Genomic DNA, 22895 nt, shown 5'->3' with positions numbered 1-22895 from the left:
CAGCAGTGAGCTGCTCTCAAAAGGCCCCAGGGGAAATCTATGTGACTTGCTACCCAGGGGGTGTTTATAAAGATTCATATCCTCATATCCTACGTGTCCTCCAATAAAAATATGATGTATCCCCCTTCCCAAGGAGATAACCAGTGATTGCCCAAGGCTGCTGTTTCCAGGCCATGATCTATGATCTAACAATCAAAAATTTATTTATCCAACACTTTACCTTAAAGAATCCCTATTCTGCTTTCAACCTCCACGCTGTGAAGCCCTGAGTCACTGAAATGGGTGGGAGGACCCAGGCGCTGCCTAGCTCACTCGGGGGCACATCAGACTGGGTTACACCCCACAACTGCTCTAGACCAAATAGCAAGCCCCCCCCCCAGCACCCCCACCTCCTGGAACAGCCAAGACTCCCTTCTTAGGCTCAGCTCCCGGCACGCGTAGCTCTGGCCACACATCCGGGATTATGTAACACGCATCTGTCATGGGGTATGTGACCAGCGGCTTTCAAAGTAATGGTGGCGCATAAACATTCACGGGGGGACAGATGCCCACGGAATCCTAAGCGAGAAAGCACCGCGACCCCGGCACAGGTAGACAGAGCAGGTGCTGCGCGCCGGGGGCTGCTCTCGAGCACACCCTTGCAGCCCTGTAGTCTGGAGCCCGGCGTGCAGCTCGGCGGAGCCCGCGGAGGGCGCCTCTCCCGCAGGCCCGCGGGGTCGGGGTCCCCTCGGGCAGGCCGGCGGGCGGGCGGGCGGGCGGCGGGGCCCGGCGCGCGGGCAGGTGCGGGCCGGGCAGAGCCCGCGCGGAGGCGCGCGGGGCGCGGGGCGAGGGGAGTTCCCGCAGCCCGCCCCTGCGCCCGCCCCTCGCCGCCCGCGGCTCCTCCTCGCCTCGCCATGGTGGAGCGGGGAGACGCGGCGCCGCTGCTGCGCTGGGCCGAGGGCCCCGCGCTCTCCCCGCCGGCCGCCCCGGAGCCGCAGGCTGGAGGCCGGGGCTGGGGCCGGGGCCGGGCGGCCGCGGAGCCGCCTGGCAGGCGGGAGCCCGAGGCGCCGGGGCCTCCGAGGTGCTGCTGCAGCCGGGGCGCCTGCCGCTGGGCGACGTGGAGGAGGACCAGGTGGTCGCCGTGTTCGTGGTCACCTTCGACCCCCGCTCGGGTGAGAGCCCCTCCGGGGCCGGGGGCGCGGAGAGGGTCGTCCCCGGGCGCTGGGGGGCGGGGAGGGGCCGCTGCGCGCGCACCCGCACCCACACACCTGCACCCCCACCCCGCCCGCGCGGCACCTCGGAGCAGGGCTGAGTGCCCCCGCGGGGTCCCGGCGCGGGCCCCCCGGCTTTGTTCCCCGCTCGCCGCGACCTCGCGCCCCCCCCCGCCCGCGCCCCCTCGCGCCCCCTCCGCGGCGTTTGCGCCCCGGGGGAGGGAGGGTTGGGTCGGGGCCGCCGCACACTGGCTTTTGTTTTCTTGGCCCGCAGGGCTGAAGGCTTTTCCCGGGGAGAGGCGGGCCGCCCCCCAGGTGAACTCCGAGGCCGCCCGGAGCTGCCTGTTCCCCGCGGGCCGCCCCCCGCCCGCTCCTCCGCCGGCGCCGAAACTTTCCGAGCCGCCAAGTTCACTTTCTCCGGCTGCGTTACTGGGAGGGTGGGGGCGGGAGCCCCGGGGCGGGAGGGGGACTGAGCCGGAGCCCGCTTGTGGGAGCCTCCTCGGGCCGGCGCTCCCGGGGTCTTTGCAGAACTGAAAGGGTTTCCCGCTCGCCCTTTAGCCCCCGGGACGCGCGCGCCCTGGGGAGGTGAGCGGCGCGGGGCTGCGGAGGTGAGGGACGGGGCTGCTCGCGGGGCGCGCGGGCGGCGGGCAGGGGCGAGGGGGTGTCGCGACCCGCCCCCTGCCCTGGGTCCTGGAGGGGGGCGCGCTGCCTGCGCGGCTCTCCCGCGCTGGAGAGCCCAGGTGTGGCTTTTGTCCGGAAGGCCAAAGAAATTGCTGGAATGTGCAGCGCCTGTTAGTGAAGAAAAAGATTTTCCCCTTCCAGGAGTTCCCTTCCTGGGCCCCCAAGGAGGGGCGTAGAGCCCCCTGGTGAAGAGCTCGGTGGGTGGGTGCCCTGGAGGGAAGAGGCCCGGATCTTGAGGTGGGGGTTGGGAGGTGGCAGGAGATGCGGCCGGCCGGGCAGGGTGACTTGACTTGGGTCAGGGCTGGTAAACCGGCAAGACTCAGGAAGACTTAGCCACAGGGAGTGGGGGGAGACTAGACCTTTCTGACTAGGACTTCCTCCCTGGCCCACTGCCAAAGCTTTGCAAACTTTTTTGATGGTGACCCACCCTCTGAACTTCATGTTAAATCACCACCAAGACACCCCTGTGCGCTCATGCAATAGTCCTGATCCTTCCTCCAGTGCAGTGCAACCTGGGATTTCCTATTCCTCAGAAAATCATTTTCTGCTCATCACAGCTGCTGGTTGACTCCCATATGGCTGGGACTCCCAGATACCAGTAGCTTGAAAAACACTTTCTACCCTTCCTTATTGCTGGATAAAAACCAAATACTTTGTTGCTAATAATATTCCTTATGCCTCATCCGCCACAGCCCAAGAGATGCCAGCTTGATATTCCTTATGGGAAGTGTTTAAGAGCAGCTAGTAAAATGGAAGCACCAGCAGGGGCTGACAGAGCAGTGGGGGCAATGTGGTACCCCGAAGGGGAAGGAGAGAAAAGGCACCAACCACAGGTGGAGGTGATAGAATTGAAGCCATGGCAGAGCCTGGACCCGCCTGGTGCCCGTCAGTCACAGCTGACGCAGATTTGTGTCTATGGAGAGCGTGTGGGTGATGCACGTACTCACAAGGGTGTGAGCGTGCGGTGATTTTCAGATTCAGGTGAGTGTGGAAATAAGGCGTCACTGAGGCTTGGATACCTCCTTTCTGCAGGCTTTTTCCCAAAATGGTGTTTCATCGAATTCTAATCATCACCCTGTCCTTTGCTCACACACCCAATTTGGGCATGAGCAAACAGATCAGGGAGGTTTAAGGTGGAAATGTTAACTGGCCAATAAATGCCCATATCTGAATTGTCTTTCTGGTGTACCACACTGCTTGGCCCTCTGCCCCCTCAGTTTTCATCATTAAATCTATCCAGGGAGTGGACAGGAGAAAAGGGGGTGGGGGTAAGGGAGAATGTTTTACACTTTGGCTGCTAGTTGGCTGGTTTGTTTTGGAATGGAAGTTGTTTCCTGCCCATAAATTTGTTTCTCTCTCTTGTCATGTATCCCAGTCCAAAACAATACTTTGCATTCTTGAGAAACATTCTGATGGTATCTATGTACGGCAGAACTACATGGTACATCTCAAAGTAGAAGATGGAATGGGTGAGTGAATGAACGAAGGTGTTCTCAGGCTCCCAGGCCTCACAGGTTAGCACCAAACCAACCTCAGAGGGTGCTGGCGCCAACTTGGTGTGATGGCGGAGGAAGCGGAGGGCTGGAGAGGCGGTTGCCCATAGAGCTCGACGCCTCAGGGGGCCAGACTTCTGTCTCCTGGTGTTTGTTCCTTGGCTCTGCCGTGCACTGCTGTGGGATCTCAGTCCACCGAGACTTGGGCTCTTCCTCAGCCCATGTGGCCAGAAGCAGTACAGTGAGTCCTGGCTGCTTTACCAAACTCAGCACATCGCAGGAAGTCGGTGCACAGGAGCGCTGCGCTGGTGTTCCCTGTCCTGGCTGTCGGTGGTCTTCCCACGCCTCCCACCTGTGTCCTCCATTTCCCCGTGGGCTCCTCCCTTCTCCCCAAACTTTCCCTTTTGGCTTACGGCCTAGGCCATGAGTACTTGGTCTTCCTGTACGCTGTGGGTGGGAACTATTGAACTAGGCATGTGTCCAAATCTGTGTGTGTACATGTGTGTGGATCTGGGGGTGGGGCGGGGGAGGCTGGAGGGGGAATCCCAGCTCTGGTGCATGTGTGAGGGCTGAGTGGTCTGTGCGTGAGCACGGGCACGCACACCCAGTGGTGCCAGTCGGGTGTATGGGAATAAGGTCAGTTCTTCATGTGCTCAGGGACCAGTTTGGGATAGCTGGGTTGGGCCTTGGGAGGAAGAATCAGAGAAAAGGGGAGAAGCATAAAGAACGTAATTTTCATTGGCCCCGTGGTTGCAAGTCCGTGGCGGTTGGGTTTAGACTGACACGAGGACGAGAGACTCAGGACACTCTCGGGCTCGATCCCATGCACAGGCTCTCTCTGGAACATGAGTGCCTAGGACGGCAGCGCCGGCCATCTGGGCCACAAAGCCCCTATTGAAAGCAGGCCCAGATGCTAACTGCAGGCGGGCCAGGGAGGTTGGCAGCCAGGCCGTTGCTCTTCCATTGTATCCAACCCATTATTTAGGGCCTTGATTTTTTATTTTGTTCTTTGGGTTTCTAGTAAAATTTTCCTTCCTCTGCTCTATTGTCATCCTTGGAAATCAGCCTGTTCCCTCCTTACTCCGCCTGCTCCTGCCTGAGGGGATGACAGCTGCCCGCTGTGTGAGGAGGCCCTGCAGGTGGGCATCCAAGTCACACCTGAGACGGCCTCAGTAGATGGTTTCTTTATAAGAGATGCACTTTGAGCTGCTGTAGTTTCCCCAGAGTCACCGTGTCTGGGGAAAGTTGCCACACCGTGTGGGTTTGGACTGGGACAGCTCAGAAGAGAAGGGAATTGGTGGAGGGGAGAAGAACCTGCTGGGGTTTTTTAGATGTCTGTCGCCTGCCTGGGGATGAAAACCCACCTGGTCCTCCCTCAGCCTCCAGCGGGTATCCAGATTACACCTACACGCCTATTTAGTTGGTGCATCTAAATGCTGCTGTATTTGTGTCAAGTGAGTGTACTCGCGAACGCGCACAACTAATTTCTAATGGCCGTGCATCCTCATGAAGCCCACGGAAGACAGGTGTTTGAAATCATGGAGATGGTGGGGGCACAGTGAGAGCAGAGGTGGGTGTGGTGTCCAAGGTTAACCTGGAGCGCCGCCCAGGTCATCTGACTTGTGCAAATAAGAAAAGGCTTCGGCTGTGGGCGGGAAAGCGACCAGGAGGGATGGGAATGGAAAACTGGGTGCATACATTTGAGATGTAATGACAGACCTAGAATGGCCAGCTCCAAGATGGGCACGGCCAGCTCTGCTGGCCAAGGGGAACACATCTCTAGATTTGTCTAGTTCCCATCAGATGTCAGCGGAACACAATTGTGGTTAATTTCATTAATAAGCTGCTGGCCAAAGCTTTCCCGGCTGTTGGTGATTCACCTCCTTGCGGTTTGCAAGGAGAAATCAGCTGGTCGCCATCTGCTGTGAGTTCTGTTTCTTCTCAGTCTGTGTTGAGGCGGGTAAGAGTGGGAATCCTAACACCTGCCAGTTAGTGCCCACTCTGTACCAGGAACTATGCTAGAGGCTCCGGACCTTGTCTCTTATTCTGCCAACCAGCTTCACTGCACCAGTGAGAAAAACAGATGCCCAGAGCTGATAAGTCGCCCTAAATGGCATGGCAAGGGGGGCAGAGCAGAGAGGGCAGCCGGCACGGCCCGTCTCTGTTGCTGGCGCCTTCCCCACGCCACTGTCCGGTGGAAAATGATATGGGGTCTGGGAAATGGAGAGTTTTTTTCCATGTAAAATTAATGCATTGGAATTCAGCCACGGAGAGGCATATGGCTGACTTGCCACCACCTGGATTCCTTTCCCCGGCTCCCTCTTCCTTTGCGTTGGCTCGTCCTCCTGAAGTGGTTCTAAGCGTGTTTAACACCCAAAGTCAGGTGACGTGGGCTGTTTACTTTTTTGCCTTTGGAGGCTGAACCAGATCATCTTTTGAAGTCTCCTCCATCTTGGGGTTCAGTGGCCCCCTACTGAGGTAATTATGTAGAGGAAGGCGGTGGTGGGGCCTGGAGCACCCCTGGATTCTTGCCTTTGTTCCTAAGACAGGATTAAATTAGGGCATAGGTACCTACTGATGGAAGAAGCTGCTGGAAAGACTTGGGGCCACGTGGGAGGCTGGGGAAATTGTACAAAGCTTCACCCTTGATGTGCTGCAGACATTACTTCAGAAATGAAGACCTCGAGAGGGTGCTCATGACTGGGGCCACACAACCCCGGGAGCGAAGGAAGAAGGAAAGTCACACATTTCCACTGCAAAGAGCTTGTTCGAGAGCATTCTTTCTGGATACCTGAGCAGTTAATGTCTGCTCTCCCTGGAGAAACAGGGACCGATGAAAGCCAAATATATCTCAGGGTATGGGCATTTCATTTAGACAGGAGTAGAGGACAGTGTGTGACAGGACAGAGCGTGTACCGCCCGGCATAGGAGCTTACGCAGCATCAGCCCATAGTGCCAGTATGGTAGATGACGGGGTTCACATCCCTAAGTCCACAGCCGGAGTTCTGACCATCCCCAAGTCCACAGCCAGGCCCTCGGGCTACCCCTGGCTCACTGACCAACCCAGTCGTCTGTTGGTCCAAGTTCCTTAAACAGGATGTATTTATCTTTACATGACCCAGCCCTGCGCTGCCAACTTATGTCATGCCTGTATTTATGGAAAGGCTGGCGGAATGCACATGGCACAGTCGGCACGCCTGCTCCCTGCGTGGGCCGGGGGACCCTTCTCAAGAGTTGTCTTTGCTGCTGGAGGCAGGCAGGGCCTGTAGGTACCTGTGATGCCCAGGGCAGGCCCAGCAGGGCGACTCTGACTACCCCTGGGATGGACCCTGCTGCCGAATTCCTCCAGGCCCCAGCGCCTGGCTGTGTTCCGGAACACAAGCTGATGATCCTTGGAACAGGGACAGAGAGAGCAGACTGCCCTCGGGCGGGCACTGTGCAGGGTGAGGTTTTCCTGGCATGAAATGACACTCCACCAGGATTGTGATTTTTTTTTTGCAAAAGCACTTCCTTTAAGTCTCTCCAAGTTTCCTATGTAAGCTGGCTTGCAGTTTTTGAGAAGTGTGATGTTTCTGTGAAAGGATGACCTCTGGCCTCGGGGCCACTCCGGTTCCCTATTTAGGTGCATTGTCTTACGATTTTTCACATCTCTGTTGTTTCAAGTATGTTCCCCAATTTGTGTGTGGAAATTTTTTAGACCTCAGCGAAGTTGAAAACTGTCATCAAAACCTCTCCATTCTTCTCTGAGCGTCCCCAATTTGTTTACCTTTTGCCACGTTGGCTTCATCCTTTTGCAGTCAGTTCTGTTACCACATGACAGAGGCGCTCTTAAAATCACCGGGCTACGAAAACGAAGCAGTAAATGGCACAGGACATCCGGGAACAGAGCGGGGAGGGGCCCCACATTCCGAGACATTGGTGACACATTAAAAAAAGATAGGAAGCTGTCTGCAGCCTCTGCAGGGCAGGTTCGATTCCTAGCTGGCCAGGGAGATACCCACATGGCGCAGCAGACCTCTCCTGCCTCGCCCGCTGCCCCCCCTCAGCAGTGCTTTTGGTCTGTCTGTCTGTTCTGCTCCCCACCCTGTCTCTGGTGAATGCTCTCACCCTCCCACGCCTCTGGCCTGTACCCCAGCTCTTGTCTAAAAATGAATAAATCTTAAAAAATAAATAAATAAAATAAGGCACCTCATACAAATGGCAGGGCAGGTTTATATCGCTTTAGTGGGCTATATGGGTTTACATGGCATCAGTACTCAAAAGGCCGCACCTTGCCTTTGAAAGAAGCTGGGGTTTGCATAGGGAGCTGGTAGAGGTAGAGCTGAGTCACTGGGCAGGAAGGAGGGTGGAAGGCTGAATTCCAGGAACAGCAGCAACACCACCCGGCTCAGCCCACATTGAACAGAGGTGAAAGTTTGATGAGGTGTGAGTGAGCTTGTGGGTTCCTCCATCACTCGGGGTATACGCCCCATGAACCGTTCCCCCGTGAGCCTTGTGCTGGAACTCACACACTGGCAAACCTCAAATTCCCGGCAATCAGACGGTTCCCTCATTGAGCAGCTGCTTTGGAACAAACCTGGCCAGGGTGAAGGCAGGATGATGTAGAGAGACGCATTTTTCCCCGGAACTCTTTGAAAGTTAGTTGTGGGCATCCTTCGCGTTTCATGTCTACATACTTCAGTATCAGTCTCATAAGAAGAAGAGCATTTCCCTACATAACCACATCATTACGACTGCCCGCGGGTCATTAACCTTTTCATTCACCGGTGATCTTTTTAGAATTAATGTTTCATTTTCATTAAGGTGCAGTTGGCATATACTCATCTACCTTATTGGACGACATCATGACTTGGTAGATGTGGGTATGGCAAAGGACTGGAACTCTGGTTACCACCGTCCTCACATATTGTCAAAGATTTTTTTTCTTGTTAGAAGAATTTGTCAGATTTACTCTCAGCAGCTTTCATATACACGAAACCGTGTCATTACGTAAAACCACCCTATTGTACATCACATCCCCAAGACTTGTCTTATATTGGGAAGTTTGCATACCGTTTGACTCCTTTAAATACATTTGACAAAGATTTAGAGCAGTTTTCAGTTTTACAGAAAAACTGAGCAGAAAGTGTGGGGAGTGGGGCCTCCCTGGTGGTGCAAGGGGTTAAGATGCAACCTATGAAGCTGTCCACAGCCACTGCAGCATGAGTTTGATCCCCGGCAGGGAGCTGCCCACATGGCGCAGCAGACCTCTCCTGACTGGCCCGCTGCTCCCCCCAGCAGTGTATTTCAGTCAGTCTGCCTGTTCTGTTCCCCACTCTGTCTCTGGTGAATCCTCTCACCCTCCTCACCTCTGGCCTGTACCCCAGTTCTTATGTGCATACATAAATAAATATTTTTTTAAAAAAAGTACAGGGAGTTCCCATGTACACCCCTATCAACTCCCCCTCTTAGCATCTTACATTAGGGTGGCGTTTCTGTTACAGTGGATGAGCCAATGTCGATACATTATTATCAGCTAATGTCCCTAGCTGACTTTAGGGTTCACTCTGTTGTGTATTCTGTGGGTCTTGAAAAATGTACAGTATTATGTAGCCATGCATCCTGAGGAACAGTGTAACTGCCCTTTAGCGCCTCTGTGCTCCACCCACTTTACACCCTGATCTTTTTCTTGTCTCTCTAGTTGTTCCTTTTCCAGAATATCACGTGGTCACGATCATACAGTATGGGGCCTTTGCGGACTGGCTCCTTTTACTCTGTGGTGTGTCGAGTTCCACCACGGCTGGATAGTTCATTTCCTAGTCCTGAGTAATAAGTCACCATATGGCTGTCCACGGTTGGTTTATCCATTGCCAGATTAAAGGACATCTCGGCCAGTTCTAGGCAGTTTGGACTAAAGCCGTAGACATCCACGTGCAGGCTTTTATGAGGATATAAATTCAACTCATGAAGTAAATATGAAGGTGCATCACCAGACCTTATGGTAGAAGTGTGTTTAGTTTTTTAAATAACTGCTCAACTGGGGCTCCCTGGTGGCACGGGGGTGAAAGTCTCAGTGCTATCAAGCGATCACCAGCCACTATAGCACGAGTTTGATCCCTGGGCAGGGAGATACCCACACAGCGCAGCAGACCCCTCCTGACTCGCCCGCTGCTCCCCTCAGCAGTGTATTTCAGTTGATCTGCCTGTTGTGCTCCCCACTCTGTCTCTGGTGAATCTTCTCACCCCCTGCACCTCTGGCCTACACCCCAGTTCTTGTATGCATAAATAAATTTTAAAAAAACCTGCCCAACTGTCTTCCAAAGGGCTGTCTTGAGGTTGCATTCCCACCAGCCACGACTGGGCATTCCTTGCCAGTATTTGGTGTTTTCGGAGTTTTTGATTTTGACCACTATAATATTGTGCAGTACTAGCTCATTGACATGGTGTTGGGGACCTTTTCATGTGACCATTTGTGACCTGTTTTTCTGAGTTGGTGGCGCATCTGCTCAGATCGTTTGTTCATTTTTTTTTTTTTTTTAAATTGGGCTGGCTGTTGTCTTAATGTTGAGTTTTATGAGTTTTTTCATGTGTTTTGGATATGAACCCTTTATCAGATATATTTTTACAAATATTTTCTCCCAGCCTGCGGCTTGTCTTTCCACTCTCCTAATCATGTTACTGATCAGAAGCTTTTTATTTTGATGATGTCCAGCTGAGCCCTTTTCCCCTTCATGGATCATGCTTTTGGCATTATGTATAAAAACTCACTGCTAAACCCAAGATCACTTAGATTTTCTCCTGTGTTACCTTCTAGAAGTTTTACAATTTTGCATTTTATATTTAGATATACTTTCTAAATTCAGTTAATTTTTCTGAGACTTAACCTTTTCTCCATCGTCTTTCCTTTGCACTTCTGGCACGGATCAGTTGATTTTATTTGTATGAGTCTATTTCTGAGCTCTCTGTTCTGTTGCATTGATTTTTTTACTGTAACCTTTTGCCAACACCATATTGTCGTGATCACTGTAGTTTTTTATACTAAGCTGTGTTAGTCTTCTAACTTTGTTTCTCTCCTTCCCTTTAAGGCCTGTTTTAGGAACTACACACCTCCCCCTGGTTGCATCCCATCGGCCGGGATTTCCCTGTGTAGCTGCACCTACTTACAGGAAGGTCCTGAGAACCATAATCAATGTTTGGAAAGCCACCTGCCAAATTAACAATAGAAGGTTCTATTTTCTAGAAGAGGGAAAGACTGGATAGTGAGGGTTCACTCGAAGCTTGTTATATACTAGCATTTCTAAACAATAAAAAAAGTCTTTTATAGTGTCAGTCCCTTGATGCTCCTTGAAAATATGTTTGTTGGCCAAATAATTCTGGAAACATTCAGCTCTGTGTGATCTCACAGATCCACAATGCAGAGCAGCATATTTAAGGCTCTGGACGTTCCACAATAATGTGTCTGTCTTTGTTTAATGTTACAGAATTTGTCTAAAATCCCCCTTTTAAAGTTTTAGTCTTCACAGAAGCCTTATTAACAAAAGTGTTGGGCATCAGTAATGAAGGCTTCTCAGCGTGCTGTGATGCAAATGTCTGTGGCAGTTCTGCTTCTAGGGATGCAGCCACAGGAGAGAGTGAGTGGTGTGCCAGAGTTTAATCAGAGAAACAACCGCAAGGAGACATGGAGGCCTTGGTTGCAGGCGTGTGATCTCACACAGTTTGGGGAGCTGGTTAGACTGTGTGTGAGACTGTTGTCTCACATCTGGTGGTTGCGTTTGATGCCCACTGGCTGTAAGAAGAACATAATATTGGGAAGGAGAACAAGTAGAACTCGGGAGGGTGAATGGGCCCTGGGTCATCTCTGCACCTCCAACCCGAATGGTCTTGGTTTCCTGGTGCAGCTGATGCAGCTGATGTGAGAAATAAACTCACACTTGGCTAAAGAGTCAGAGACACTTTAAGAGGATCAGGCGGAGGTGGATCCAGCATCCACATGCTGGGTTGCGGCTGTCCACCCTCACCCTCTGTGGTCAGGAGCCTGTAAATAAGCAATCTTCGGTGAGCTGCCTGATGGCTGTATGCAGGCTTTCCGACATGAACACAATGTGGTCACCTCTTGACTTCTGTCTTCCCAGTCTAAGCTGAAAGCACATAAAGGAAGAAGTTCTGAGAACTCCAGTTGAGCCCCCCAGGTCCATGCATTACAAAGCCACAATGCACTCACTAGACACAGGTCCAGGGCCGGGGCAGTTAATAGCATTGCTGTTTGTAATATCTTCAAACTGGAAATAAGCTTGATGTGCACCTGCAGTTAAATAGATCAACTGTTAATACATGGGATGGGAATAGCAAATGAACACATGCTTGTGACATGCGTCAGCATGGATGGGTCCTGTAAAAAATACTGAGCAAGAAGAAGACAAGAAAAAGAAAACAAACCAGGATTGCATCTCTGTAAATTTCAAAAGCAGCAAAGTTGCTTTGTGATGTTAGAAGTCAAGCTAGGAATCCAGTAATAATCCTGTCAGCTGGGCAGTTTAGATTTGCGTACTTTCGATGCTTATTCTTCAACACAAAGTTTAACTCATCTAAAGTTGTCTCGAGCAGTTAGAGACAGGCCAGTCTTGAGGAAGGAAGCTAAGTTAGAGCGGCAGAAGCCAGTGAGGAGCGGTGTGAGGGAATCCAGACAGTAGATGCTGGTTAGGTGGCTGAGGTGAGGGCGCTGTGTTGACACTGGCCTTCTGCCACAGGCTGTGCTTTGCTGCCATCATGAAGGGTTAGGACCTGTACACAGAGGACCAAGCAGAGGCACTGACCTCTGGGGCTCACCTGCAGAATCAGCCACAAGGCATGCAGGAAGGATCAGGGTTCTGTTGATCTGGGGAGGAAGTTTCTAAATCCCCTAGGTGTCTTGATGCAGAAAGCCACTGGACTGTGGAGGCAGGAGACATGGGTGGATGGTAAGGGGGGCATACAAGCATGTGGGGGCACTTGGTGCTCAAAACCTTACCCTTATGCCTACCTTTCCCTCTTTCAGGATGCAGCATACTTTTTCCTGTCTTTAACCCTGACGGACACAACAGCACGCAAACCTTTCTGGTTTTTACTAACCTTATTTCTGTTGTTCATGCTTTTTATTTTAGCTCAATGATTACTTGGTTGGATTCATGATTCTTCTCTTGGATATAAACTATTGACAAGTGCCCAGGGCTATGGAATGTGGGATTAGATGAGCCTCTCTGAGGTCTGCTGTGTTTGGAGCTGGGTTGTGACCAGGTAGACCAGACATGGAGACCTCTACTGCCCCACCGAATTTGAAAACAGCGCTGTCTGGAATTACTGCTGTGTTGAACATGCCTAGTTGCATAGGATTTCAAGTATCGATGAGAAGTTTGTGCTGAAGTGAAATCTCACAAGGAACTTGGTATTTTTACTTTGAAAAAATGTTGAAAAATGTTGAGAACACTCTCTCAAGCCTGCTTTTGTTCAGTTCTCTGACTTCCCCAGTCTGATGGATTGTCATTGCTACATTATAAAATCACCCGTCATCCTCCGCCATAGCACTTGCCCTCTGAACTGCAATGGCCGGTCTCTTTGTGTATCCATATGCTGAAGTCAGGGACTATGTCTTTTTTGTTGTTGTTGAATTTTTAAAATTGAGGTAACATTGGCTTACAACACCATGTATGATTTAGGGGTGTAGGATCACATCTTTTCAGATCTGTGTTACCATACCCACCACCAAAGTACCCATAACCCACCACCACAGTCCACTAGGCCCTCCTCGAAGCCTCCATTCTACAGCCAGGTTTCTAAAGTTTGTTTTGGTTTAGTTTTGTCTGCCCCCTTTTTGTTTTTTGGGTTTTTTTTTTTTTTTGATTCTTTATATTCCAGATGGGAGTGAAACCATCTGGTATTTGTCTTTCTCCTTCTGACTTATTTGGCATAGCCTAATCCCTTCCAGTTCCATCCATATTGTTGCAATTGGCAAGATTCCCATCTATCTTTTTAATAGCTGAGTAGCATTCCATTATGTATTTATACCACATCTTTCTCTCCAATCCACTCATCTTTGTTGGGCTCTTAGGTTGTTTCCACCACTTGGCTATTGTAAGTAGTACTGCAGTATACAAGGCATGCAGGTTTCCCTTCAAATTAGTGGGGTTTTTGTGTATGTGTTCTTCAGGGAGATAACTAGGAGTGGAATTGTTGGATCATATGGTAAATCTATTTTTCATGTTTTGAGAATCCTTCATTTCCTTTTCCCTACACGGCATTCCCACCTGAAGTGTAAGAGGCTCCTTTTTCTCCACATCCTCGCCGACACTTCTTTCTGGTCTTTTCTGTGTGGGCCCTTCACGAAGGGACTATGTCTTACTTGACTTTGTAGCTCCAATGTCTAGCTCAGTAGAACTCAGTCATTAATGATGAGCGAATAAGCTCCAAAATTCTGGAAACAAAGAACCTATGTGAGCCTTCAAGCAGGGAGTCATTTGGGAAGAGATGAGAAACTTAGCAGTGCCGCACAGATCAGAGAAGTAGGCAGAGAGCTAAAATAGTGTCTGTCGTGGGAGTCAAGAACAAAAAGGCAAAATTTTTGAAGGGCTATTAAATGCCACAATAGAAGTCAATGAAAATAAAAGGGATTTGTGATCTGTCCGTCATTGGTGGCTGTAGAAAGAACAGGAAGCAAGATCTCAGGGGGTAAGGAAAATACAGGATGAGCAAATGGGGGTTGAGGATAAAAAACATCCATTTGGAATTAAAGCCACAAGAGGAAGGAGATTTGGAAGTGACTGTCAGGGCCAAAGTCCACCGCTCCTTGGAAGGGGAATTGTTGACTTGAAGGCAGAGGTCACAGAGCCCCTGGCTGCGTGCCCGCCCTCTGCCAGTAGGGGGCGATGAGCTGAGCCTCCTGACCCGGGTTTGAGTCAGTGGCCAATACTCAGGGGGAGGCCACCAGAGCTCAGCCCTGCCCTAGGCACTTAGCTTCAGGTGGTTTTGCACCTTTTAACGCGTGTCCTTGCTTTCCCGCAGGAAACGTGGTGGAGTGGTGCCTGCCTCAGGATGTCGACCTTGAAGGGGTTGAGTTCAAGTCTATGGCCAGTGGGTCCCATAAAGTTCAGTCTGATTTCATGTAAGTACCCCCAGATGCAGGTCTTCTCTGCACACCTCCTCTCCCCACACACTTTCCCAGTGCCTTCCCCGCAGATCTGCAAGAGGTGTGTGTCAACGCCCTGACAATGTATAGGGAGGGAGTAGGAGCAAAACAAGGGGGGTGGGAATTATATGGGGACTATAACCAGGATGAAAATGCATACATTGTGCAAAAATGAAAAATGATGTGAGAAATATATAAAATTAAAAAAAATAATAATATAATATATATAGTTTGGGGCTTCTATTAAGTTTCTCGCAATAGGGTTCTTCGCTTCCATTAGGTTTTCAGTGAGTTTCATGATCCAAAAAAGGGAAGAGCTGCTATGATGGCAGAGGGTCTCTCTCCAAGAAGTGATCGGACCTCACTCCAGGAATGACTGGGTTTTCAGTTTGGGCTAATTTAGATATTTATGAGCTAAAACTTCCAGTTTAGCTGGAAGTTCCAGTTTTAAGGGAGGCTCATTTATAGTCCTGTGTAACCAAGGCTTGCAAGGAGGCGCTAGCAGAGAGCAGCTCAGGGTGCAGGCGTGGCTGCATTCTCCTCATTGGCCTGGAACGAGACTGATAGAGGAGTGAGAAAGGGGAAGGAAACCAGGGGGCCGCCTGGTCATGTCCTCTGTTCAACATGAGAGACTCAGGAAGGGCGGACACTGTCTACACGCCTCAACCAGAGCTGGTCCTAGTTGGGCCTGACACGAGCTCAGTTTTGGTTCTCCCATCAAGTCATGGGCTGTTATGCAGGAGACAGACACCGAGGTGGGCCCGGCAGTGTGGCCAGCTTGCCAGAGACCAAGCCCCGGCCCCAGCTGGACGCCCTTGGCGAGTCCACACTGTCCTAGAGCCTCTGCTGTCACCTCTGTGAGGCGCAGTGGCCTGGACCAATTGTCCCTGAGGGTCCAAAAATTTGCTTGCAGGCAGCTATTTCCCCTGCAGAGCCTCGGGCATGGCTGCTTTTTTGGGTTGGGGCTGCATCTTCTCATAGGCAAAGACAAAGCACCACAAAACTGCCTGCCCCCCATTTCAAAACGTGTCCCCCACTGCCGACGTCGAGCCTGCTGTGGTCTGCTGCAGCTATTTCCGGAAGGGGCCCTTCTTCGGCCTGGCCTGCTTCGCCAACATGCCGGTGGAGAGCGAGCTGGAGCGCGGCGCGCGCATGAAGTCCGTGGGCATCCTGTCCCCATCCTACACCCTGCTCTACCGCTACATGCACTTCCTGGAGAACCAGGTTCGGTACGTGATCGCGGCCCAGCGGGTCGGGGGCCAGTCCTCTGGGGGTGGTGGGGAGCCCAGACGGTGCCTTCCCAAGATGGTCCATGGCCACGGTGCAGGACTCGGCTGCTGGACTCTCCGAGCCCCCCACATAGTCATTCTACATGATCTCACAGGGCGGGGGGCGCTGTCGCTTTCGGTTTCTGTTAGCATTTTCATTTCGTTTCATTAAGTCATTTGTCTTTAATATTGTTTCATTAAATAATGGCTGACACGCATCAGTAATTCATAATAAAATAAGCAGCAGCTCCATCCTAGCCCAGGTAGGCGCTTCTAAACTTCTTTTAAACAAGCACCTGCTATTTGGGGTAATCGGGAGGGAATTTTTACCAGAAGCCACACTATTAGATATTTCTTTTATTCTTCATTATGCAAGGAATCTAATTTCATTTCCGATTCTGAGAGGGGAAATATCTATCCTTAATCCCTGAAGCATTGTTTTAGGAAATTGTCTCTTTTTTGGTGTGTGTGTTAAAAATGTATCATTATTTTAATTCTTATGTAACATAATTTTTCTTGATTATCGTCTTTGAAAGAACATGAGCTTCATTGTTTGGGGAAGAATATGCTTATCATTTAAAAATGTATATAAAAGTATAAATGAATTTTAAAAATCTCCCAAATCCTAACAAAAATCTCCATTGTTAATATTTAGCAGCTGTCACTCTAAAATAGACATAATTTTATAAAAGTAGGATTGAAATTTTTGAAGATTTAATTTAATCAAGCACTAGACTACCATAATGAAATATAACAAATTTAATTTTACTTGCCTATGACAGAGGAGAAGGGTAAGTGACGCTGAAGGAGTTGTCAAACTATACATGACTTTTTTTTTTTCACAATAAGATAATCATTTTGTGAACTGTTCCTCCAGCGTTAAGGAAAAGGGGTTTGAAAAGGGTTTTCTTCTTTTTTTCAGGACATATTCACTGAGGCACATGAGTCTTAGTGGTTGGTGTTCTAGATTGTGTTTCAATGACAGACGGAGTCTAGTATTACCTTGAAGACATGTCTTCCCAGCTCTTCTTCCCATTGCACAAACCAGTTTTTATAGATTGTGAGACTTACTGCGCTTAGTTCTGTAATCATCAGCCCCACAGCTCTAGAGTCTACGATTACAGATTGACAGTCACACGTAGGGCTTGACTGGCGGGCTGCCTTCCCAAGTTCTTTATTTTTTAAAGATTTATTTATACATACAAGAACTGGGGTACTGGCCAGAGGTGTGGGGGTGAAAGGATTCACCAGAGACAGAGTGGGGAGCAGAACAGGCGGATGGCCGAAATACGCTGCTGAGGGGAGCAGCAGGAGAGTCAGGAGAGGTCTGCTGCACCATGTGGGTAGCTCCCTGGCTGGGGATCAAACTCACACTGCAGTGGCTGCAGACAGCTTCATAGGTTGCGTTTTAACCCCTTGCGCCACCAGGGAGGCCTCCTTCCCCGAGTTCTTGATTTGAATTATTACCAGGTTGGTTGGATTTTGCCATCAAGCACTTTTCTTTCTCCATGGAAGTATCACTGGTCCCGTCTTCTCTGAGATCGTGTGTGCTTAACTTACTTTACTCTCTTTACTTCAGATTCTAGAATCTTCCTTCCTTTAAGGATGCTATAAATGCTGCTCTGGGTGTTCTGATACTGGTTGTTTCAGAGAAGTCTCTTCAGTTTCGATACCTGTAGAGCCTTCCTCTGTGGTGTGGCTGAACTTTTTTTGGGGGGGAGAGATGGGGAGGGGTAGTTTGTCCTTTTTAATCTTCAGATAAGTCTTGTTTTTTATTTCAGGAACCTTTCCTTTTATGATAAAACATTCAGCTTTCTCATTCCATTTATTTTTCCCCAGGAGCACCAGTATGCATACACAGTTTCTCTCCATTGTCCTCCATATTTGTCATTTTGATGGTGATTTTAATGGCTCTGTAATGCTGGAGCTGTCCCATAAATTGACCTGATTATTCCCTGTGGTTGAGCATTTAGTGTGATTTTTTTAATGGCTTCCCTACATGTTGGGACTGTGGTGAACACCAGTATGCATGTCATTTTCTGTATTTGAAATGTTTCCTCAGTTTTGCATCTCAGAAGCATTATGGAGTAAAAAAAACTGTACATTGGGATTCTGACTCTTGAAAACAATTATTCCTATTGAGAAAATTCCCTGAATAAGCAGTACATTCTCATGGTTCAGAAGCCCAAACTTATAAGGTTGGATGCTGTAAGTTAGGTTACTGGGTAAAAGGCAAGAACAGAGGACCCAAGATACGATGATAGAAGATTCTCTGTCATGTAAGAGTCACTAGTCCCCCATAGTGATGGAATTCTGCTGAGAGGGGATGCAGACTGCTTGTCCTGGAGGGCCGTGTACACCTTGTCTAAACCTTTCTGCTCTCTAGAATCCCCTTGTCCAGCTTCTTTATGCGTTTTCTCCCATAAAGCACTTCTGAAGTGGGCATTAAGGACTTTGTGCTTCTCCGTTGAGGCTGTATGGCTTTCCAGCATGTTTTCTGCTGGCGTAGGTTTGAGGATCTAGTGGTTTCTTTGAAGGTTGAGAAGCCCCACTCTTTCATGGGCCAGGCAGATGACAATACCAGATCCTTCCAAAGCTGAACAGGTTTCTTGTCTGTGGTTTCCAGTAAAAGTATCCACTCACAAAGATCTCATCTGGGTCTTAATTTTAAAGTCCGTATATTGTAGATTAGTTGCTGGTCTGTGTTCCTGGCCTGTCCATCTTTCCCTCATTTTAATGACGACTATCTTGAGGTCTACTCCAAAGCTTATCATGTCTGGCCAAGAGAGCTTCATAGAGGATTTGAGAGAAACTCTTTTGTCCTGCTTCTGGAGTAGAGGGGCAATTATTTGTCCAGTCCTGCAAGGTCCCAAATGATTGGAGACTCAATTTCTATTGCAGAACTCAGAACACACCGCCCTTAGGCTGCAGTTCCTTCCAGTTTTGCGTGCAAACTGGCCAATTCTTGCCTATTTTCACCTTACTATTAGAGGAGCCCACTAAAAACAGTAAGGAGCAATCAATGTTTTACTTCCAACTGCCTCCCCTAAAGTTGCTAGTTCAGATGACACAAGCCCTACCCTCCCAGTTATTTTTCTTTTTGGCTACAGTATAACAAGTGTTTCCTTGCTGTCCAGACTTCAAGATCTGTTTCCTTATGCCTTCCCTTGCCAGCTGCTAAGCCAGTGCTACAGTGTGGCGTTCATACTGTATCACTTCAAGGTATCATTTTTTGAGTGCAAGTCCAGTAGCTGTAACAAAGAGACCCAAACCACAGTGACTCAAACAAGACAGAAGCACAGCCGGGAGGAAGCAGTCTGGAATGGGTGGTGGTTCTGTCCCACTGGAGAATCCTTGGACCCAAGTCTCTCTGTCTTATATCCTGATCGCCCTCATCCCCATGGTAGAAATGGACTCGCCATCACCAGGTCACTGTCACAGGGAAGGACACAGAATTCCCACAAATCGAATGGGTGCTTCTGCTCCCATTCCTTTGGCTGGTTGACTTACCAGCCACAACTGGCAGCCAGGAAGTTTGGGAAATGTCTTTAACTGGATGGCCATGTGGTCAGCCCTTAACTAAAGGAAGAAAACAGTTTTCACCCTTGGCATAAAATGAAAAACGCTTCATCCAGTTCCCACATCCATTCAGTAATCCCAGTAGTCACTGTTAATTCCTCAGGTGTCTTTCCACAGTCAGTGTATGTGTGTGTATACAAATACAAATAAATGTTTTTATTTCCTCCCTTTGCAGACAAAAAGCAGCAACATGTATACATGTTGTCTTGCATCTTGCCTTTTTCATTCAATACATATGAGAGAAAATATGCTCAGATCAGTACACAGAGTTTCTCCATTAGCGCTTCTGGTTGTTTTGCATGTCCCGCGTAGAAGAACTAGACCTTCTTTATCAAGTGTCTTATTGATAGACATTCGGTGGCTTCCAGTCTCTTGCTGCTCTGAAAATCCATGAACAATATCATTTCACACATGAGCAGGACATACGCACATTGAATTTCCAGGGATGGAACCGGTAACTCAAAGGGTGATGGATTTGTCGTTATAACAGATACGGTCAAATTGCTTTCCATGGGGATTGCACCATTTTTCACACCCAGTGGTGAGGCAGGCAGGCCTGTTCCCTCCAACTCAACAATAAGATTCTTGGCACTCAAATGGGTAAAATAAATAAGATTTGAATCATTTGCAGTTCCTTTTCTGAGAAATGTTGATTGGTTGCTGGCCTTTTCCTGATTTCTAGTTCTTTGTATAATGGGGAGATTTGTCCTTTGTGACACAGACTGAAAATGTCTCCACTTGGTCATCTTTTGACACAGCTTATTTGTCATGCAGATGATTTTCTTCCTTGAATGCGCTGATCTTTTTATGGCTCCTAGATTTCGAGCCCTTGAAGAAGGGTTTTCCAGCGTGGTGACTGAAGAGGGCTGAAGGGACTCATAGGAAAGAGCAGAGGGAAAGAAAGAGACAGTGCGGTGAGCTCAGCCACTGCAGGCCTTCCCATGTCATGTGTCTTGGTCAGTGTCCGTAGATGACCTGGTGGTTTCTTAACGGCTACGTCCTTCTAAATAGATCTCCAGGAAGGCCTCTTTCTGCATCTCCTTTTGAAGACCAACCAACCTCTGCATCATGTCTAAAGGTCTTCCAACAACGTCAGCTTTGTTTTAATTTATGTTTGTGGTTTATTGCAGTCTTGTTTATTGCAAAGTCAACAGTCTGTTTAAATATTGAGGGTTCCCCCCGACTGTTGTTTGACATTTATCCGGGAGCTGCTGTTCTGTTCATAGCCTATATTCTTTGTTATTGCCTTCTTCTGCTCCATGGCGGTGAGATCTTAGGCTTTCAGAGAAGCTAGCTTTTCGCCTAAGATACTGCTCTTCCAGGGAGCTTTGCTCTAGAATCTTGCCCCATGTGCAGCATTTTTAATATCATCAAATGGAAAAGACAGCTGAGTAGCAAATCAACAGGCGAATCAAATGAAAAATCATTCCATTTCATACAGTGCCCTGGATAACGCCCCATTCATGTCGGACATATGGTATTAAAATACTATTCAACGATTCTTATTGTTGTTGTTGGGGGTTTTTTTAGGGAAATTAGGTCCTCACTGAAGCACCTCTGAACTCAATCATCTTTGTCACTTAGTGATAATCAAACTTTCACCACGTATCCCCGACGAGTGTCTGAAATCTCCCTTCTCAGAATCGTCTCACACCCCATGGTCACGTGGCTTTTCCGCCCACCACCTGACACCTGTCAGAAGGAGAGACAGGATCGTGATCACACACGCACACACGCCCAGCGCTATCCCGAAACTGCCTCCTTGGGCAAAGCGTAAAAGGGAATGTGCAGAACTGTGACGTGAGAGCGCTGCCTCTTGGGGGGAGCCGTTCCCAGTCGTCTTCTGCTGGTATAAAGCTGGTTTTTTCCTCTAAAGTGTAACGTGTCCCGAGGTCTCACCTGCCCCGAGTCCCCCGACTTGCCGGCTGTCCCCCAGCCTGCTGGGTGCTGCAGGAGAGCCGGGGAGGGAGGCCCCTCATCTTCTGGGGGGGACTGAAAGGTGCCCCAGCCTGTGCCAGACACTTGTTCTGCTTCATCCACTGACTCCTCACAGTAAGACTGAGGAGGTGCGGGTGTCTGCACGAAGGAGAAGGAGAAGGACAAGGAAGGCAGGTGGAGGAAAGTAGAGCGACCTGCCCGAGAGCTCACGGGGAAGAGGCGGCCAGCGTGGCGCTGACGCCGGGAGCTGGAGTCCCTCTGGAGAGGGGTTGGCGGGCCAGCGGCCAGCGGCAGGGTGGACTCTGAGCAGTTTGTGAGAGAGTTTGGGCAGGCCAACGGCGCCAGCTGGGAGATGGCCTGCTTTCAGCCCCCGTCCACCCAGGGCGAGCTCAACAGGACCCTAGAGATCTTTAGGGCGCATGGGCCCTGACCCTTGGCGTCAGCCCCGCGGGCAGGCAGCCCTGCCCACTGTGCTGTGTGTTGTGTGCCGTGCAGACACCAGCTGGAGACTCCGGGACATTACTCTCATCTGGCTGCCTTCTACGAGGACAAGAAAGGGGTGCTCCACCCGGGGCCGGGGAGAGGCGGCAGCCTGCCCCCCGTCTACTGGCTGCCCTCCATCCACCGTTACATGTACCCCGAGATGAAGGTGGGTCGCCTGCTCTTTCTCTGTCCTGGGTGCTGTTCTCGGATGACTGTTTTTTAATGGAATAAAGAATGCACGTTTTGGACTCATGCCCCAGGCTGCTTTGGGATGTGGTCTCGGCGTTTGGGTTTTCTTAAAACAGAAGGCAGCAGTATGCTTTCTAGAAAATTCTGTAATCCCAGTGCAGTCATTCTTGCTAGGCCGGCCAGTTCATGCGCACGGATGGATTTGGTTGTGTTACTGCTTCAGATAGTTTCAAGCCAGCCACTCGAAACAGAGAGGGCGAGTTGATGGACAGGTGTGAAATTCCTGTCCCGCGATAACCTTGATAAATATTTTTACGCGTTTTATTGAAGCGGGGACATTAGTCTCTGCAGCACGTGGTTCTACATCAGCATCTGTTTACGCTACATCCTGTTCACCTTGGAGCGTCTCACTCCCTCCTGATTATCTTATTGTGTATTTTTTCCTGATGAACTTTGCTCTGTGCTAGAATATGCTTGTGTACAGTTAACGAGACACCCAGGCAGAGTGTGAGGAGGGAACAGAGATGACTGTGAGCAGAAAGCTGAGCCCCAGTGGGGCCAGGAGTGAAGGGAGGACTCTAGGAAGGCTTCCTGGAAGAGGAGTGGTCCCCGGAGCATCCGGCCCGTTGAAGGGGGGCTGTGCACTCAGGTGCAGGGGGCTTGAGTGGCAGTGGTGCCACAGCCCATCACCCCGTCAGCTCCTCCTGTGATTAGACATTCTCCAGCAGCCACAGCACCCTTCGAATGCCTTTTTTCATGCCTATTTTACAGATAAAGGCAACTGGGTTTGTAAAGGCTCAGGGACTTGCTTAAGTCCTGAGAGCCGGCTGGAGGGGGAGGGAGCCTGGGCCTAATGAGGGCCTGGTGCACAGCCAGGGCTCGCTCCCGCCCCTCTGCCACCCTTGCCGGGATGTGGCCTGGGGAGAGCAGCAGGCGA

General features: G+C 50.0%; 1 protein-coding gene across 1 annotated transcript in view; it reads left to right on the top strand.

The window, feature by feature from the left end:
* Positions 1-893: 893 nt before the first annotated feature.
* Positions 894-22895, top strand: part of DENND11 (DENN domain containing 11) — a 37981-nt gene continuing 15979 nt past the window's right edge. Inside the window, 5 exon segments of the mRNA XM_037514584.2 lie at positions 894-1047; positions 1050-1151; positions 14378-14477; positions 15572-15730; positions 21782-21935. Of these exon segments, the coding sequence (XP_037370481.1) occupies positions 894-1047; positions 1050-1151; positions 14378-14477; positions 15572-15730; positions 21782-21935 (669 nt within the window).

Source organism: Talpa occidentalis, unplaced genomic scaffold, assembly GCF_014898055.3.
Source record: "Talpa occidentalis isolate TD23 unplaced genomic scaffold, MPIMG_talOcc4v2.1, whole genome shotgun sequence".
NCBI lineage: Eukaryota > Metazoa > Chordata > Mammalia > Eulipotyphla > Talpidae > Talpa > Talpa occidentalis.
The sequence above is the reverse complement of the archived record's forward strand: the minus strand, read 5'-3'. Positions and strand labels throughout refer to the sequence as shown.